The sequence below is a fragment of the Solanum lycopersicum genome, chromosome 2 (assembly GCF_036512215.1).
Source record: "Solanum lycopersicum chromosome 2, SLM_r2.1".
In the NCBI taxonomy this organism is placed as follows: domain Eukaryota; kingdom Viridiplantae; phylum Streptophyta; class Magnoliopsida; order Solanales; family Solanaceae; genus Solanum; species Solanum lycopersicum.
In genome coordinates, this window is record NC_090801.1 from 19,847,968 (window position 1) to 19,868,900 (window position 20,933).

The window sequence follows — 20,933 nt, forward strand, 5'->3', positions numbered from 1 at the left end:
AGAGGAATACGCTTACACTATCACGTCTCAATGATCTAGTGTACATTAATTACAATAGAACATTGAAACGTAGTTATGATGCTCGTGATCTTATTGATCCAATTCGCTTGGGTAACATAGATGATTCAAATAAATGGTTAGTTGGATGCCCCGAAGATTAAGATGATGAACTAGTATATGAGGATGATGATCTTACTTGGGGTAGTGTTGCTACAACAATGGGAGCGGATGAGAATATCTATAATCTTAGGAGACTTTCTTCAAGATCAAGAGCACTTGACAAGGGCAAAGGAGTAGAAAGTACATCTACAAGTTCATCTTCAAGTAGGTTTCTGACACTAATTGATGAAGAATATGAGGAGGAAGAAGATGAAGAGCAATATAATGATGTAGAAGATTTTGATCTTCAAGAGTTCGATATTTTGAAGAAGAATAGACTTTTAAAGTTTTAGTTTATTGTATTTTGAATTATTTGGTCTTTAAAGTTTTAGACTTTGTAGTATTTACTATTGGTTTTTGAATTGAATGTTTGCTAATATATGTTATTACTATTAAGATTTTGGATAAAATATGCAATTAAATATTTTTATTTTTTGGTATTAATTGCCGCGTGGCGAGGCAGGCCCTCGTCGCCTTTTGTCGCCTCTCGCCGTCCACAATATTGGTAATTCAGTAATTTAGCCCGTCTCGTAGTGGAGCTGAGCATTCTGTGTTTTATTGATATTTTGCATCAAATCTAGTATTTCATGAAAGGACTAATCACATTGAGTTTGACTATCTCTTTGTCAAAGAAAATATACTCTTAGAACATCAAGAGATATTGTAATAAAATTAGTGAAGTTGAGATCAACTTGCAAATATCTTCAACAAGCCCCTTTCCACTCTTATTAATTACAACAACAAGCTTGGTACATATGACTTCTATGCTAGGTGGAGTGTTAGAACACGAATAGGAACAAAAAATAGTCCTACTTTGAAAAAGAATTAGCATAGAGAATCCTACTAGAAAAAAGATTATTATGTAGTGTCCTAGTTGGATAAGGAATCTAGTTTAATGTCTATAAATAGGGCCTCATTGTAGTAATGTAGATGCACAATTCAATAATATTCTTCTATAATATTTCTCACAGCTATCAAAAATTGGTTCCTTTTGTTTCTCACACGTGAGGTCACGAGAATTCTTATTATCCCTCGAATCTTCACTATGTTCTCCCTGAAGATTAGTTCTAAAAAAAGTCGAGTAACAAAACAGTGACATACATTATGACAATGACCTTCCTAATATTTGGGTCATAACACTTGTATCCCTTTTGACTAGGGGCATAGCCAACAAAATGACATCTTTTAGCATGTGGAATCTACTTTACTTCTATTATGATCTTGAACATGAACATATACACTATACCCAAAGACTCTCAAAGATAGATAAGTGGTCAATCTAGAAGTAGAGAAATATATCTCGAACATATTGAATGGGGTTTTAAAACCTACAACACGGGAAGACATCCTATGAATATGAAAGGTGGATGTCAAAAATGCTTCTCGCCAAAGAAATTTAGGGACTCCACTTGTGAATATTAAGACTCTAGTTACCTCTATAAGATGCCTATTTTTTTTGTCTCAACTTCTCCATTTTGTTGGGGTGTATCAAGACATTAACTTTGGTGTACTATTCCCTTTTGAAGTTAAAAAATTGCCTACATAGTCATTAAAAATTTATGCCATTATCACTCACAATATTTGATCTTCTCATAAAATTGTGTCTAGAACGTAACATAAAAAGCCTCAAAACTATGTTTTACTTGCCTTTTGTCTTTCAATAGGCACAACTAACTTAGTCTAGTGTGATCATTTATGAAATTCACAAACCACCTTTTTCCATTTACCGTTGCTATTGTAGAAGGTCCCTAAGACTCTGGAAAAACTTAAAGGTTTCGCGGCATGATATTTTTTGGTATAAAAAAATGAATGTCTGCGTTAGCCATTTCACAAAATTCACACGGAAAACGATGCACTTCTACTCATTAACAACTGAGGTAACAAGAGTTTCAACCTTCAAATAATGATATTTGAATGACCAAAATTATAGTGCCATAACATGACATTATCAACTGGAAAAGAGTTCAAACAAGTTGAACTAAAATATACTAAATTGTCACCATCTTAAAGAATATAGTCCTTCAGCTCTCTAGCATTGCCAATCCTCCTATCGGGGACCTTGTCATGAAATACACATGAAATAGAGTAAAAGATAGCATGATAATTTTAAGGTTTTGAGTCAATTGCCGAAATATTAAGAGACAATTTTGGAACATGAGAGACATAAAAAAAAGTCAAAAGAGGGGTAAGCCGCAAGGCTGTACATTAAAATCCGACGATTCCAACAATGCAGCAACATCCCATCTAGGCTTGGAGGGTCAAGAAGTGGTGCCAAACTCTGGCCCAACTGATGGGGGTACCTTGCAAGAAAGGAGGAACTTGCCATGCTCACCATGCCAGCCAAGAGCTTGAAGACAAAATCTGTGCAGCAGACTGGCAAAGTGGCAATAAAGCTGAGAAGACAAATCTGCCTATTTTTCAGCCTTGAAAAACTGCCACATGTAGCCTTCCCTTTGAGAGTTGTTGCCAAACGTTTTAGATGGCTTGTAAGCCTTTGTATATTGTTGTTAGACAGAAAATCAGATAGAATACTTTGCATCTCATACTTTGTATATTCTCTTGTAAAGACTTGGAAGAAATATTGAAAAATGGCTTGTTGGCCTCCCAAAGACTTGCCTTCCTTTCTTGCTTTCTTTACTATTTGTGGCTGTGTTTGTGGACTATCTTGCTTGCGTTCCTTGTGTGTTTGGTTGGACTGAGTTTTGAGGAGCTGTGCAAGCCTTCATTACTGTCCCACGAGGTGGAAAAATTTGACCTCGTGACAAGTGGTATCAGAGCAACGGTTGAAGCATGACGTCGAAGTCACAACGGAATGAAGAGGCTGTCCAAGAAAAGGATCCAGAAGTTCGGAAGAAACCTTCCAAGAAACGTGACAAGAGCAAGGTAAGAGAACCTTCTTGTAACCCTTCTCTTGGTGGTAGAGCTGCTGTTGAAGAAGAGGAAGGTGCGGACACAACCAACTCGATGAGAGAATCGTCGGAGTTGAGGTGGGGTTGTCGGCCTTAAACAAGAGGATTGTTGTTGTTGAAAACAACTTTAGTTCCCTCGAATCCGTAGCCATTGAAGGGCTGGACGAGGTGAAGAACAACCTTGTTGAGCTTGAGGATGTTCAAAAAGAGGGTTTGTCCACCCTTGAACTCAAGCTCAACGAGGCCATCTCTTCCCTTCAAAGAAAGGTGGAGGCGCTAAGACGGCAGGTTGATGAGGATACCGAGATGGGGGTTCCTACTCCCGTTACTGTTCGTGAAACACGTATTGAGGCTCCCAAACCCAAGGAATTTCGTGGGGAAAGGAGTGCTCAAGACGTGGAGAATTTCTTATGGCAGATGGATGCGTATTTTGAGCATGTAGACATGCACAATGAAGCTGCCAAGATCAGAACAGCAGCCATGTATTTGACGGATACTGCCATGCTGTGGTGGCGACAGAAGAAGGTAGACATGGAGAGGGGGGTTTGCTGTATTGACAGTTGGGAGCAGTTCAAAGTTGAACTCAAATGTTAGTTCTACCCTCAAAATGTCGTTCACGAAGCCCGTCGGAGGTTGAGAGAGTTGAAACAGACCTCCTCCATTCGGGACTATGTGAAAGAATTTACGAAGTTAACACTTCAAATTCCAAGCCTGACCAGTGAGGACTTGGTATTTTATTTTCTAGATGGCTTTCAAAACTGGGCCAAGCAAGAGCTTCAAAGACGTCAAGTCAACGACGTGGATGAGGCGATAGTGGTGGCGGAATCGCTCAACGATTTTTGAGCAGATGCGGCAAAGGGGAGGGATAACCGGAGCAAACTTCTAAGGTTGACAACAACAGGGGCAAAAGCACACCGAATCCAAACAGTGGCAGCGACGAGAAGTAACACTCGTGATCAACCTTCCAATTTCCGAAAGAATTATGAGGACCGCAAGAGGGGTGCTCCTCAACGGGAAGGTTGTTACATTTGTGGGGAGATGACCCACGCTGCTCGTTATTGACCGTCCTTGAGAAAATTGAGCGCTATGGTGGCTGCCGAAAAGCAGCAAGAGAAGGCTGCAACGCAAATCGGAAGTTCTGCCGGGGAGCAACGAGGGCAGAATAGCGGGACGGACAAGGGCAAGAACGTTGCTGTTGGCATGTTCAATTACATGGCGTTGATCAACCATATTTCTATTGCTGCTTTGGCTGCCAAACCGGCTAGTATCAAGCCGATGGAATCACTGTTCGTTGATGCCAAGTTGAATGGCAAAAATGTGCGGATTATGGTGGACACCGGTGCAACACATAACTTCGTGACGGAGCAAAAGGCCAAGGAGCTTGGCCTGAATTATGTTGCCAGCAACACCAAACTGAAGACAGTCAATGCCACTCCCACTTCCGTCTATGGCTTTGCTCTTAAAGTCCCCATTGATTTAGGAGAGTGGACGGGGCAGACTGACTTCACTATCGCCCCTATGAACGTGTTCGACATAATCTTGGGGCTGAATTTTTTGTATGAAGTCAACGCATTTATCTCCCCGCGTCACAATCAGCTGCACATCAGCGACACCAGAGGTTCATGCGTGGTACCCGTTATTCTGGTACCACAAAATGGGATGCATCTATCATCGATGCAGATTATTAAGGGTTTCAAGAGAGGCGAACCAACCTTTCTTGCTACCCTTGTTGGAGGCGCGAAAAGCTGTACCGAGGCAGTTCCAGTGCCTCATTGCATCAAGCAGGTCCTTAACAACAATAGGGTCGTCGATGCCAATTTCAAGAGTCCGGGTGCTTATCAGATGGCGAAAGCCTGGGAGGAACAAGTCGACCTTGCACGGTCGTATCTTGACAAAGCATCCCGGAAGATGAATAAGTTTGCTGATCGCAAGCGAGTCCGGTGGATTATTGAATTGGGGATTCGAGTTATGGTGAAACTCAACCCAAGGCAATTCAAGTCGTTGCAAAGTGTGAATCAAAATTTGATTCGCAAATATGAGGGGCCATTCGAGATTACTGCCAAGGTTGGCAAGATTTCGTATCGGGTTGACATGCCTCATCACTTGAAGAAGCCAATTAAAGCCTTATTTCGAAGACAGGGAAGACAAAGAGCGGGGGCAGTCCGGGAGAGCCAGAATCTTCATCACAACGCCTACTGTGGACAAGCAAATTGAAGCCATCATCGACCATCAGCTTGTTCGGGGAAAGGGCTGGAACAATTCTAGTTCGCAGTTCCTAGTTCACTGGAATGGGACAGCACCGGAGGAGGCGACTTGGGAAAAATACGAGGACTTGTGGCAGTTTCGCGACAAAGTCCACCAGTACTTGCAGTTGTGTGGCGTCGGGGTCGTTGCCAGTTCAGGTGGGGGAGCGTGTACCACCCCGCAAGGCGGTACATTAAAATCCGACGATTCCAACAATGCAACAACATCCCATCTAGGCTTGGAGGGTCAAGAAGTGGTGCCAAACTCTGGCCCAACTGATGGGGGTACCTTGCAAGAAAGGAGGAACTTGCCATGCTCACCATGCCAGCCAAGAGCTTGAAGACAAAATCTGTGCAGCACACTGGCCAAGTGGCAATAAAGCTGAGAAGACAAATCTGCCTATTTTTCAGCCTTGGAAAAACTGCCACATGTAACCTTCCTATTGAGAGTTGTTGCCAAACGTTTTAGATGGCTTGTAAGCCTTTGTATATTGTTGTTAGACAGAAAATCAGATAGAATACTTTGCATCTCGTACTTTGTATATTCTCTTGTAAAGACTTGGAAGAAATATTGAAAATTGGCTTTTTGGCCTCCCAAAGACTTGCCTTCCTCTCTTGCTTTCTTTACTGTTTGTGGCTGTGTTTGTGGACTGTCTTGCTTATTGTCCCTTGGGTGTTTGGTTGGACTGAGTTTTGAAGAGCCGTGCAAGCCTTCAAATTATTCCACCTCGTGGGACAGTAATGAAGGCTTGCAATACTCTTCAAAACTCAGTCCAACCAAACACCCAAGGAACAATAAGCAAGACAGTCCACAAACACAGCCACAAACAATAAAGAAAGCAAGAAAGGAAGGCAAGTCTTTGGGAGGCCAAAAAGCCAATTTTCAATATTTCTTCCAAGTCTTTACAAGAGAATATACAAAGTATGAGATGCAAAGTATTCTATCTGATTTTCTGCCTAACAACAATATACAAAGCTTCTAAGCAAGCTGAAAACGTTTGGCACCAACTCTCAAAGGGAAGGCTATATGTGGCAGTTTTTCCAAGGTTGAAAAATAGGCAGATTTGTCCTCTTTGCTTTATTGCCACTTGGCCAGTCAGTTGCATTGATTTTGTCTTCAAGCTCTTGGCTGGCATGGTGAGCATGGCAAGTTCATCCTTGCCTACAAGAAACCCCCATCGGTTGGGAGGGAGTTTGGGGAGGTTCTTGACCCTCTGATTTTTGATGTGATGTTGATGCGTTGTTGGAATCGTCGGATTTTAATGTACCGCCTTGCGGGGCGGTACACGCTCCCCCATCTGAACTGGCGACGACCCCGACGCCACACAACTGCAAGTATTGGTGGACTTTGTCGCGAAACTGCCACAAGTCCTCGTATTTTTCCCAAGTCGCCCCCTCCGGTGCTGTCCCTTTCCAGTTAACTAGGAACTGGCAACTAGAGTTGTTCCAGCCCTTTCCCCGAATAAGCTGATGATCGATGATGGCTTGAATTTGCTTGTCCACGGTAGGCGGTGTAATGAAGATTCTTGCTCTCCCGGACTGCCCCCGCTCTTTGTCTTCCCTGTCTTTGAAATAAGGCTTTAATTGGCTTGCATGGAAGACGGGGTGAATCTTCAAGTGATGAGGCATGTCAACCCGATAAGAAATCTTCCCAGCCTTGGCAGTAATCTCGAATGGCCCCTCATATTTGCGAATCAAATTTTGATTCACACTTCGCAACGACTTGAATTGCCTTGGGTTGAGTTTCACCATAACTCGATCCCCAATTCGGTACTCCACCGGACGTCGCTTGCGATCAACAAACTTCTTCATCTTCCGGGCTGCTTTGTCAAGATACGACCGTGCAAGGTCGACTTGTTCCTCCCAGGCTTTCGCCGTCTGATAAGCACCGGGACTCTTGAAACCGGCATCGACGGGCAAGGATTGGGGCGTATTTGGCTGCTGCCCCGTTGCTAACTCGAAAGGACTCCTTCCCGTCGCCTCACTTCGCTGCAAGTTGTAAGAGAATTGGGTAGTGTACAGCAGCTTGGCCTAATCCTTTTGGTTGGCACTAACATAGTGCCGTAAATAGCATTCCAACAGTGCGTTGATCCGCTCAGTATGCCCGTCTGTTTGAGGGTGAAAGCTGGTCGAAAAGTGCAATTCTGACCCTAACAGACTGAACAATTCCCTCCAGAATGTGCCAGTGAATCGAGGATCCCGATCACTGATGATATGCTTACGGACGCCCCAGTACTTGACGACATCACGCAAAAAGATCCGGGCAGCCTCTTTAGCCTTGCAATAGGCTGTCGTGGCAGGCGGCTTTGCCCCGGGAACCAACTCAATCTGGTGATTAACTTCCTTTCGGGGTGGCAACCGTTGGGGAAGTTCTTCTAGCATCACGTCCCTATTATTGCTAAGGACCTTCTCGATGCAATGAGGCAATGGAACTGCCTCGTTACAGCTTTCCGCGCCCCCAACAAGGGTAGCAAGAAAGGTTGGTTCGCCTCTCTTGAAACCCTTAATAAGCTGCATCGCTGATAAATGCATCCCATTTTGTGGTACCCGAATAAGGGGTACCACGCATGAACCTCCGGTGTCGCTGATGTGCAGCTGGTTGTGACGCGGGGAGATAAATGCGTTGACTTCATACCAAAAATCCAGCCCCAAGATTATGTCTAACACGTCCATAGGGGCGATCGTGAAGTCAGTCTGCCCCGTCCACTCTCCTAAATCAATGGGGACTTAAGGAGCAAAGCCATGGACGGAAGTGGGAGTGGCATTGACTGTCTTCAGTTTGGTGTTGCTGGCAACATAATTCAGGCCAAGCTCCTTGGCCTTCTGCTTCGTCACGAAGTTATGTGTTGCACCAGTGTCCACCATAATCCGCACATTTTTGCCATTCAACTTGGCATCGACGAACAGTGATTCCCTCGGCTTGATACTAGCCGGTTTGGCAAGAAAAGCAGCAATAGAAATATGGTTGATCAACGCCATGTGATTGAACATGCCAACAACAACGTTCTTGCCCTTGTCTGTCCCGCTACTCTGCCCTCTTTACTCCCCGGCAGAACTACCGGTTTGCGTTGCAGCCTTCTCTTGCTGCTTTTCGGCAGCCACCATAGCGCTTAGTTTTCTCAAGGACGGGCAATAACGAGCAGCATGGGTCGTCTCCCCACAAATGTAACAACCTTCTCGATGAAGAGCACCCCTCTTGCGATCCTCATAATTCTTTCGGAAATTGGATGGTTGATCACGAGTGTTACTCCTCGTGTCGCTGCCTCTGTTTGGATTCAGGTTGCTTCTGCCCCAATTGTTGTCAATCTTGGGAGGAATAGTTTTGCTCCGGTTATCCCTCCCCTTTGCCGCATCGTCTCGGAAATCGTTGAGAGATTCCGCCACCACTATCGCCTCATCCACATCGTTGACTTGACGTCGTTGAAGTTCTTGCTTGGCCCAGTTTTGAAGGCCATCTAGAAAATAAAATAGCAAGTCTTCACTGGTCAGGCTTGGAATTTGAAGTGTTAACTTCGTAAATTCTTTCACATAGTCCTGAATGGAGGAGGTTTGTTTCAACTCCCTCAACCTCCGACGGGCTTCGTGAACAACATTTTGAGGGTAGAACTGACGTTTGAGTTCAACTTTGAACTGCTCCCAACTGTCAATACAGCAAGCCCCCTTCTCCATGTCTGCCTTCTTCCATCGCCACCACAGCATGGCAGTATCCGTCAAATACATGACTGCTGTTCTGATCTTGGCAACTTCATTGTGCATGTTTACATGCTCAAAATAAGCATCCATCTGCCATAAGAAATTCTCCACGTCTTGAGCACTCCTTTCCCCACGAAATTCCTTGGGTTTGGGAGCCTCAATACGTGTTTCACGGATAGTAACGGGAGTAGGAACCCCCATCTCGGCAGCCTCATCAACCTACCGTCTTAGCGCCTCCACCTTTCTTTGAAGGGAAGAGATGGCCTCGTTGAGCTTGAGTTCAAGGGTGGACAAACCCTCTTTTTGAACATCCTCAAGCTCGACAAGGTTGTTCTTCACCTTGTCCAGCCCTTCAATGGCTACGGATTCAAGGGAACTAAAGTTGTTTTCAACAACAACAATCCTCCTGTTTAAGGCCGACAACCCCACCTCAACTCCGACGATTCTCTCATCGAGTTGGTTGTTGTCCGCACCTTCCTCTTCTTCAACAGCAGCTCTACCACCAAGAGAAGGGTTACAAGAAGGTTCTCTTACCTTGCTCTTGTCACGTTTCTTGGAAGGTTCTTTCCGAACTTCTGGCTCCTTTTCTTGGACAACCTCTTCATTCCGTTGTTACTTCGACGTCATGCTTCAACCGTTGCTCTGATACCACTTGTCACGGGGTCAAATTTTTCCACCTCGTGGGATAGTAATGAAGGCTTGCACGACTCTTCAAAACTCAGTCCAACCAAACACCCAAGGAACAATAAGCCACAAACACAGCCACAAACAGTAAAGAAAGCAAGAAAGGAAGGCAAGTCTTAGGGAGGCCAAAAAGCCAATTTTCAATATTTCTTCCAAGTCTTTACAATTGAATATACAAAGTATGAGATGCAAAGTATTCTATTTGATTTTCTATCTAATAACAATATACAAAGCTTCTAAGTAAGCTGAAAACGTTTGGCACCAACTCTCAAAGGGAAGGCTACATGTGGCAGTTTTTCCAAAGCTGAAAAATAGGTAGATTTGTCCTCTCTGCTTTATTGCCACTTGGCCAGTCAGCTGCACAGATTTTTTCTTCAAGCTCTTGGCTGGCATGGTGAGCATGGCAAGTTCATCCTTGCCTACAAGAAACCCCCATCGGTTGGGGGGGAGTTTGGGGAGGTTCTTGACCCTCCGATTTTTGATGTGATGCTGATGCGTTGTTGGAATCGTCGGATTTTAATGTACCGCCTCGAGTGTCCCTTTTCCAGCAATTGCTAAGAGGGAACCATCAACAACTTGACTTTTTTATTTCCTACGGAAGGAGTGCAAGTCTATAAAAAATGGGAATTCCTTGTCATGTGATCACTTGCTCCTAAATCTATTATCCAAGAACTATGTCAGTTGAATCTGTACTCACAAAAACATATGGTGGTACATTACCTGTTTTGAAAAAAGAATAAGTGGGAGTAGAAAGATGCAAACTGGTTTGGAGTTGAGATTGGAGAAATTTGTGTAGTAGCTCTAAATGTTCCTTGGTGAGTGGTGGGATTTCTTGAGAAGCTTGCAACCCTGATTCTTCATTGGTACACTGAAAGCCTTGTTGGCTGCCATGGATGTCAACCCTTTTGTTTATAACAGCTAGGCTGGTTTCCTATGGATATTCCAACAAGTCTCAGAGTTCACCAGTTTAGCAAAAATCACACCACGACTTCATTGTTATCTTGGACGGAACTTTGTTAATAGAACTCTCAGCTTCTATTGATGTCGTTGGTGACATAGCCCAAGAAATGTTGTTTTAGCCATAAGCAACACAAGAATAAAGCTACTCTCATCCCATATAAGTTTTGGTACATGGTACCTAAACTGTATGTTCTTATTTATTCGTAGAGGTACAATATATAGTAGAGAAAAACACACAAACTTGCCATCAATCCCTTAATTCTAGGAGATTTGAGAATGGGGGAATAATTTTATATGATCTAATTTCCCTACTATTTATTAGCATATCAGATTTGATTTTATCAAATTAATTTAGACCCTTCAACATCAAATATGATCATAGTTAGATATTCACAAATCAACAATACTTTGTTCTTTATAATTGTGGTGCCTGAACCTTCTTGTACGCGTCTCGACCAATTCCAGGACATACGCGTTGCTTCCCTCCAACACATGTATTAGGTAATTGTGTCGATCAAATCTTAGACAAATTGTAAGAAATTACCTAATATTTTTTTTGCCTTTACTGGGATTTGAACCCGAGAAATCATTGACCATTAGGCCACACCCTAGGATCTTGTACATATAGTACATCTTGAGCCTTGATTGCTTCTGTGATAATGTATTTTTATTCTCATCCCTTTCTTTAGAAATGCTAAGTTATCTATTTAAAACCTCATGGCCTGAGGGAATAATCAAGCAATGTTTTGTTATGGCTTCCGGTTATGGATCTAGTTATGGGACACTCTAGTCTGAAATCGAATGTTTTCTTTTTTCTACCTATGGGGTGCTAATTTGCAATCTCTTGAGTTTGAAGTACTTAAAACTTAGTAATTTTCTGCTTCCATTTCTTGAGAGACAGATAGTTTAAATACAACACTTATAAAATAACTACCCATAGAAACTAGGACATGACTTCTTAACTTAACTAGAATAAAGAACTTCACTATTATATGAAAATAACTGCACTATTACAAAAATATAACTACTGCTAAAAGAAATTATTATTGTAACTATTGGATAGCTAAAGAGTGATAACATATCTCTCCTTCTTCAAATCACGGTTGTCCTCGAGCGCCAAGTGTGGAAAGAAGTCTTCCCCTCCTTTCCAGCAAACTCTTTCTAATCGTATATGAAGTCAATCCAGAATAATTTCTTGCATTGATGACCTTGGGTAGATAGTTCATCACGATTGAAACAAAGTCCCTTAAGTCGCCTTTCCTCCATTTTAGATCTGGTTAGTTTCTTCACAAATTTGGCATGTTGTTGAGGTGAAAAATCTGCTGTCTTGGATTCGCAAGCATCTAACGATTACGAACAGACAGATTGTTTCTTGCGTACATAAAGTCAGGATAAATTGCGATAACCAAATCTAGAGGATTATGCAACTCAACCTCAATTGCTATATAATCAACATGACCACTGATATAAAGTTCAATTTGTTGCGATTGAGTGAGTATACCAGCCCGTGAAGCTAACTGCTTAAACTTTTCTTGGTAATTTCATAGACTCGATCTAGCTCAACTTAGCCAATTCTCTCAATTTCTAACTTCTGATTGGTGGCCCAAAGTGAAGGTTTCATTGATGATTGAATTCATCCCAAGATGGTCAACACATATCTATCTCTAGTCAAAGAAACCAAAGTTGTGCATCGCCTTCTAAATAAATTGAAACATGATGTTTGTTGGTGTCAGAAAAAGTGTTCTCTACCATCCCAAAGGGTCCTCTTGACCATTAAATCACGGGAAATCCAACTTTGTTTGTCGAGGAATGATGAAACTTCCTCCTACTTCTGATCCTGACCCTCCTACCACTTTAATTTTTTCTTCCAACCACGATTCTAACTTGTATTTTCATTTGAATCAGAATTAACCTTAGAAATCTAAATCCTTTGCGAGTGCATCCAAATGAGCATTTATTGCTTCCTATTTGGCCAAATTGGTTGCACGTTCTTCGTGGAACAAGTTCACCAATTATGCTAGTTGATGTTGAATTTGGTCTGCCATAACTAGTCTTTGATACCAAGTTTTTATGGTTCCCGATTATGGATCTAGTTATGGGACGTTGTAGTGTGAAACCGAATGTTTTCTTTTTTCTACCTATGACACTGGTTCGTTTGAGAGAACCCGCAATCTCTTGAATTTGAAGTACTCAAATACTCGGTAATTTTCTGCTTCCATTTCCTGAGACACCCAAAAAGTTTCGATACAACACTTGTATAATAACTACCCTAGAAACTAGGACATGACTTCCTAACTTAACTTGGAATCAAACTGCACTATTACATGAAAATAACTGCACTATTACAGAAAAATAACTACTACTAAAAAGAAATTACATTTGTAACTATTGGATAACTAAGGAGTGATAACATGTTCTTTCTCAATTTGCCTTCCTTCACACACCAGGTATAATATTGTAATTATAACCTTTAGAAGTGATGCAGAAGCTAGTTGCTTTCCTTGTTTTCCTGTTGGTAAGGAATAAGGTCGAATAAGGTCTTGGAGCTAAAATATCATCATGTGCTTTCAGTTTGCTGGCATTATCAAGAGGTCTTCCATCTCATAGCTCTATCTATATTTACATTTTTATAACCTGATACCTAATTTAGTCAAAGCCCTGACTAACCTAAGCTCCCCAAAAGTCTTTTGATATCTCTTGAGCTTAGATTTAAAGCTAACTTAACAATACCTGGGTAAAATTCTGTAAATTTTTTGGAAAAAAAAAAAGAAATGGGCAAAGGGATTGAGAAAGCTATTCCTCTTCTAGTCTATTTTGTGAGTACAAACTATTATGCAACTATTTCATAATTGTGGCTCATTAAATTATGTTGTCATGCAGCATCAAGCTTCAGGACATACAACTTTTTACCAACCATCTTGCTGTTCATGAACGTGAAAATGGTTTACCCAGAATTACTGTATATCGCCTTCCTTCTGTTGGAGAGCCACTAAAAAGACTTCAAGGTGGTTTTGCCGTTGATTTTATTGATCCTGTATACTCTGTGGATCCATTAGAATCAGAATTTGAATCCGGTGTACTCAAGTTTTCTTATAGCTCAATGAGAACCCCACCTTCTGTATATGATTATGATATGGACACAGGGATTTCGGTGTTGAAGAAGATTGAAACGGTGAGTCACATGAGATGTTACTTACGATCATAATTTGAGTTGGTTTTGTTTTGATTCTACTGTATTGACTCATTGAAAAGTAGCCTTTTCTGCCTTTGGTTTTGTTTATGAGTACATTTTTTACATCAAATACAGGCTGTACTTTTCTTAATAGCTTTTTTCCTTTTACTCCGATCATTTATTTTAACCATTTCCTTATTGTCTGTTTATTTTTATTAAGTGAACCTAAATTAAGGGGGTAACCCATGTGTGACCCCTTAAAGTTGGCATCAACTTTCACTTGGACTCTTTAACTAGAAATTTTAACTGAGCTTTGTTCATTTTAAGCATCTCATGTCAAATCTCATTGTGTCATTTTGACACTTTATATATTTTCAAAGCCACATTTTATATGCGTACATCCAGACATAAACAAATCAGTATTTGACACGTGAAAATTTATTTATTTTTTAAAAAGTCAATTTTACTCTCTTTTCTTTTTTCCAAATCCCAAACCCCATGCCCCCACCTCTTTTCTTCTTTCTTCTTGTGCTTCCTTCCCCTTTTCATTTGCTCTTTTCCATCAAAAAGGCAAGAACATAGATTAGTTCATATAGTAAAATACATTGGAGAATATGGGAAATCATATCTAATCGAAAATATTTTATATGTCATTTAAAAGAAAATTATTTCTTGTGCTACTATGATTGAGATTTACCGTGAAGGATATGTAAAATAAATTTCTTTTTTTCTTTCATTTGAGGTTGTTCTTTATTTTTTTCATCCTCTGAAATCAATTTAATTTCGTAATTTTAATGGAGAAGGAAAGAATGTAAATCATAAGAAGTTGGTTTCTTTTTTTGTTTCGTTGAAATCGATTTTACTTTTGAATATAAATCAAGATGCAAAGTCGATTTTCAAAGAAGATGGAAGAATCAAAGAGTGTAACCTAGTAAAGTATTGTAGATTTATTTTAAAAAATTGTATGGTGATGGAGGATGGTAGAAGGTGAAGAAGATGGAAGGGAGAAAGCAAGGAAGAAGGAGGAGAAGAAAATATTTTAAAAAAAGTCAAAATCTTTACAAAAACACGTTCTGACGCGTTTAAAATTTGTGTAGCACCCGTACCATGCCTGGTCAACAAAAAGTGTCAAAATGACACAACGAGACACAGCATGAGGTGTAGTTGAAGTGTCTAACTGAAAGTTTGTGCCAACTTTAGGGGGCCGCTGATGAATTAGGCCTAAAATTAACTTCTAGCATCTCAATCATATTATAGAAGCAAGTGCTATTTCATTTTACTCATTTTGGCATGAATTCCGTCTGATATGTGTGTTTATGTAGGTTATGGTTTAACTTTAGCTAACATCTTTGTAAAGAAGAATCACACATGGTAGGCCACATTAAAAGCCGTTGTAACATAGTAAAGTTTAGTTCATCATAACTAGAAGAAATGATAGGGTCACATACTACAACTCCAAAAGAGTGGAAAGGAGAAAAGTGGTACGCAGTTGAGATTCAAGAATTCTGTGGTGAAAATTATGCTACTCTGACCGTCAAAATCTCACGTTACACCCATGTTGATCCGACACGATTTGGTTGGGGTTGCGGGATACAAACTAGATATGGTCAACTTACTTAGGGTGCTTTGACTACATCTATGGTCAAGAAGTATTAAACAATTGGGTATTTTGGCTTAATTCTTGGGCTTTAGTATATATAAATATTTTTTTTGAGAAAGTACGAGAGCACTTACTTATTACACAAGATGTCTTGTGGATAACATATTAGGTGCGTATAAAGAATTAAATTATATTAGTTTTAGTTCTACAACTTTATGTAATTGAATTATATACATATAGATGTCACAATAATTTCTGCACTTATCCATAGCCCTGAATCCTAAAATTTATGTGATGAAGAATCTAACCTCTAGATTGCACCCGAATTCGAGCAAACACAGATGCAAACTTTTTTTGGCAAGGTCCAATTTTATTAACGAAGTACCAAGTTGGTACAGATAAGTACATAAAACAAAAATATTCCTAGACCATCAAATATATGGTTGTTCCACCAAAAATATAAATTATGCAAACAAGTAATTTTTAATTTTGGAAATATGCAACCTTTTTCCTTCAAAGCAACCCTTGTTATTTCCAGTCATATTGTCCATAAAATGCAATAAGTGTTATCAAAGGCGAAAAGCGCAAAAAAACTCTAAGGTCTGTGGGGCTTTAAGCGCAAATAAAGCGTGGGCTTTATTGAAAAAGGCGCAAAGGGAGAAAAGAATACAAATATATTTGTTTAGTCCAAGACTAATAATTATACACATGATCAACAAATATATGACCAAAGAATTGAATTGTTTTTATGGTAAAGTGAAATATCATTTGTTTAGTTTTACTTTTTCATTAGAGGCTCATTGGCAAGAAAACATTTGCCTTAGAACCTTGATGACGACACTGAAACACACATAAAGCGTGGCGAAGTGCTCAACACGGTTTGAGCCTCACTTTAGGGCTTAAGCGCGCTTAAATCACGCTTTTGATAACACGCATGGGAATTGTTCTCCAGATTTGCTCAAGGTTTTAGACATCCTCGACTTTGTTAGCATTCCAATGAACTCTTTATCTTTAGAGGAATTGCCCATGAAACACCAATCACATTAAGTATCAAGTCTCAACATTCCTTGGACGCTGCAATTCAAGAATAAATCATCTTCACATGGGTGGTATGTATAACTTGGTGCAAAACTTCTCTTCCATGGATTATTCTTAGTTAAATAAAGCCTCCCAAGTTATAGTCTATCCAAAACAGGCAACTTTGACATGAGCTTTAGTTTTCAGTTAGTCTTCCAAGGCCAATTAGGTACCCTAACCCTAAGTTGCACGGAGTCTTTACTTCCGATGCCACATCTATGTCGGACTCTCCAAAAAATGCACTATTTTTGGAGAATCCGACACATCCGATGATAGTTTTGATGAGTTTGAGCAACATAGCTCTGATCCTAAGTTTTATAGTAGAAAATTATGGCAGTACATAACAGAGAACTTTTATCATTGCTAGTCACTCAAATCAAGCCATCCACTTCAGTTTAAACAATTGATAGACTCCACCTATTGAATAAGTTTGACAAAAATCTTCTGGCTGCCAATTGAGATTAAACATATGAGCTAATCTCAACTCGTTAATATTATACATATACATCTTAAATTTGAGCAAAAGTGTTGGTCATTAAACCTGTGTTATCTGATGAAACATTTAGAAATATGATAGCACTTAGACTCACACACATGATAGAAGTGTCAATAAACTAGCTTATAGTCATGCCTGGTAGATCTACTATAAAGGCTAAAATCTTTGTTAAGTTGATCTAGCCTAAATATATGAGTATACCCTTTAGCAACAAGGTGAGCCTTAAGTCGATCAAGCTGACCATCTGAACCAAATTTGGCTACATAAATCCAACAACATTTACTTGTACTACACACAAGCTCCTAAGTACCACTCGTATGCAAAGCAAACATCTCATCAAGCATAGCCTACCTCCATCCAGAATGAGAAAGTGTTTCACCAATAGTTTTACGAATGGGAATAGAGGACAAGATACGATACGAAGACATAATGTGGTGATGATAGACGATGATAACTCAAGAAAGTATAATGTGGGTCAATATTTCGAGTGGATTGTATACCTTTTTAAAGTGTAACGTTTGGCTAAGAGGAGAAAAGTCCGTTGTAAGAGAGCAAGGTCTGGCGCATTACATGAATCATCTGGGAATAGTGCTGGATGCGAACGACAATGATAAGTCAAGAGTGATTGCACTAAAACAAGAGATGTATAAGTTATTGTAGATTCCTTAAGAGCCGGTATAGGTAAAACTTGAGGTACGAGTGAGACCACATATACATCAAGATAATCAAAAGATGTATAGTAAGACTTAGATTCAAAGAATGTGAAACGGTGGACATAATGTATCGATGAAGATCATGATACCCTTTTTGAACTCAAGAGTAACCACGAAAAACACATGTGAAGGCACAATAGACTAATTTATCTTTTCTTAGTGTGAAGTTATTGTGAGAAATAAGAAAAATAATATTATTAAATTGTTGTTGTGCTACATTATTACATTGAGACCTTGTTTATAGACCCTATAATGCAATTCTTTACTAAATAGGATACTATTTAGTAGTCCCATTTTTATTGTAATAGGATTGTATAAACCTATTTCTATTCTAATAGGATTCTATAAACCTACTCTTATTCTACTAGGATTGTATAAACCTATTCCTATTCTAACACTCCCCCTCAAGCTAGTGCGTACAATTCATGTACCTAGCTTGTTACAAATGTAATTAACACGGGACCGATGAGGGGCTTGGTGAGATATTTGCAGACTTAACAAAATCACACCGTCCAAATTTTAGCCCGATCCAACAATTAGTTAATCGAGAAACACCGATCTGAAGGTTGCTTGTCAGGGAAAAAGACAAAAGAACCATTTTTCGTCTCTCTTCTCTCTTGCTGAAAGCTCTCTCAAAAAACCTCTCTGATGTTCTAATGTCTTTCAAAGACAACCGAAAAGACTGCTTCAAACCATAGAGTGACTCACATAGTCGACATATAAGGCTACTAAACTCCCCCGAGCAACAAAGTGCTCAAAACCTAGTACAAAGTATATGGATCATGTTGGAATAAATAGCCGAGTTGATATTAAACAAGCCACCGAAAAGATGGTTGAAACATGCTCATATGCCGGAGTATTAGATTTGATGGCTAAACGTGGTCATAGTACAAGGAGTAAAATTATATAGGTATGGTCGAAATGATGTCATGACCCAACTAGTAAATATAAATTTGACTAGAGCGCAGTGTTATCTAAGGCGAAAAGCGCAAAAAAGCTCTAAGGTTCGTGAGGGCTTTAAGCGCAAATAAAGCGTGAGCTTTAATGAAAAAAAGCGCAAAAGGGAGAAAAGAATACAAATATATATATATATTTAGTGAAAGACTAATAACTATAAACATGAATTGACAAATATATGTCCAAAGAAATTGAAAAAAAATTATGATAAAGTAAAATATCAATTATTTAGTGTCACTTCTTCATACGAGGCTCATTGGCAAGGTTTCCTTAAAACCTTGATAACGATGCTGAAGAGCACATAAAGCGAGGTGAAGCGCTCAACACGCTTTGAGTCTCGCTTCATGGATTAAGCGCGCCTTTGATAACACTGCTAAAGGGGCCCTCACGTGTCGGTGCGTGATCCAGATCTCGGCGGAAAACTTCCATCTTTGAGCGGCGCGTGAGGGGTTCTTCTTCGGTAGTACTGGATGGGGTGAGGTATCCTGAGCTTCCTGAGCCTTGTGATGGTGTTGGTTTTGCACAACACCTTCAGAATGGAAGATGACACAAATCAGCCCTAAACGTTGCCAGAATTTGACACGGTGACTTGAAGTTTCACACCAATGTTCTTATACCATGTGAGAATATAGAAGATAATATTATTGAATTGTGTATCAAATTGTTACATAAAGACCCTATTTATAGACACTACATTAGCCTCCTTTTCCAACTAGGATTCCTATTCCTATGCTAAGAATTTTGCTGATGAGATAAGCAGTCAGTGCATACTGACTTCATGCTTCTGGTGTTAAAAATTTTTGCTCATCTCAAAGAAAGAACATTTTGGCTATCCCTTTAAAGTATCGTAGTAGAAGTATGAATATAGCATTGGCCATCCTTTTGAAGTAGCATACTAGAAATATGAATGTAGCAGTCTTATATAACTCTTTTGGTTCTTGGTATTTTTGGAACATTTTCACGTTCTTTGATCAGCCATTAATGGTTATTGAACTTTGGTTATTAGTTGTAATTGTTTGTTTCGTTTTCTTATTTAGGTACTGGGAGGCTTTGATGCATCAAATTATGTAACTGAGAGGCAATGGGCTACTGCTTCAGATGGCACACAGATACCTATATCAATAATCTATCAAAAAAATCTTGTAAAACTTGATAGTTCAGACCCGTTGCTTCTTTTTGGTTATGGATCCTACGAGGTGATTTACTTGCTAATTATTGAGTAACTAAATGTTGGAGTACTACTCTGTAGGTGTCCTTCCTTTTCTTGTTTATCTGAAGGAAGAAGGTCAATATCTCTTTGTTGTGGTTAGGCTAAGTGCAGTGTGGTTGTATCTGATGGTTTCTGAACACTGTTTTACAGAATCTTGCAGATATTAGATGGAAAAGTTTTGTGACATGTCCTTTTTTGTACTGATGACCATTTGTGTAAATGGAACAAAAGTTTGTCAAGTTTACACTTTGTAGAAAAATATTGCAGATAAAAAATGCAAAGTTAAATGAAATAATCTGATAATACAATGTATATGTCACCTGAGTTCAGGAGTTAAAATGTCAAACTTTTAAAGAATGCATTGATCATGTATGGTTTAAATTTGATAGTCTTTGATATACACTATCAGACAAGTCCTTCTGTTTTTTTCTTTATAAAGGAGGGTACTAGAAAAGCGTACATGTTTTCCTCGGTATAAATGAAAATCACCAACAACTGATGGCTTTCGAATTTTATTTATGTGAAATCTTCAGTCTATCAATTGTGGAATTCCTGAGATTTATTTTGTTTGCAAGGTCACAGCTATTAATCTGTTGTTTAATACTTTTAGCTTGATCATTCTTTGCTGACACTGCAAATGTCATATTCCAAACAGATATGCATTGATCCCACTTTCAAGGCGTCACACTTTTCTCTGTTAGACAGGGGTTTCATTTACGCTATTGCTCACATTCGTGGAGGTGGTGAAATGGGGAGGCAGTGGTATGAAAATGGGAAACTGTTGAAAAAGAAAAATACTTTCACAGATTTCATTGCTTGTGCAGAATATTTAATAGACAAGAAGTACTGTTCCAAGGAAAAGCTTTGTATCAACGGAAGAAGTGCAGGTGGATTGCTGATCGGTGCTGTTATTAACATGCGTCCTAATTTGTTCAAAGCCGCTGTTGCTGGGGTTCCTTTTGTAGATGTTGTAACTACAATGCTTGATCCAACTATTCCTTTAACAACTTCAGAGTGGGAGGTTAGGTCTCTTAAATTTAAATCCGTGTATGCCTTACTT

At 39.7% G+C, this 20,933-nt stretch overlaps 1 protein-coding gene across 1 annotated transcript in view; it reads left to right on the plus strand.

Moving 5' to 3' along the window:
* The window catches only part of LOC101243654 (uncharacterized), a 40,729-nt gene that overhangs the window by 12,428 nt on the left and 7,368 nt on the right, over window positions 1–20,933 (plus strand). The window contains exons 5-7 of the mRNA XM_004231675.5: window positions 13,529–13,820; window positions 19,701–19,859; window positions 20,529–20,894. Coding sequence (XP_004231723.2) covers window positions 13,529–13,820; window positions 19,701–19,859; window positions 20,529–20,894 — 817 coding nt within the window. The remainder of the gene's footprint in view (window positions 1–13,528; window positions 13,821–19,700; window positions 19,860–20,528; window positions 20,895–20,933) is intronic.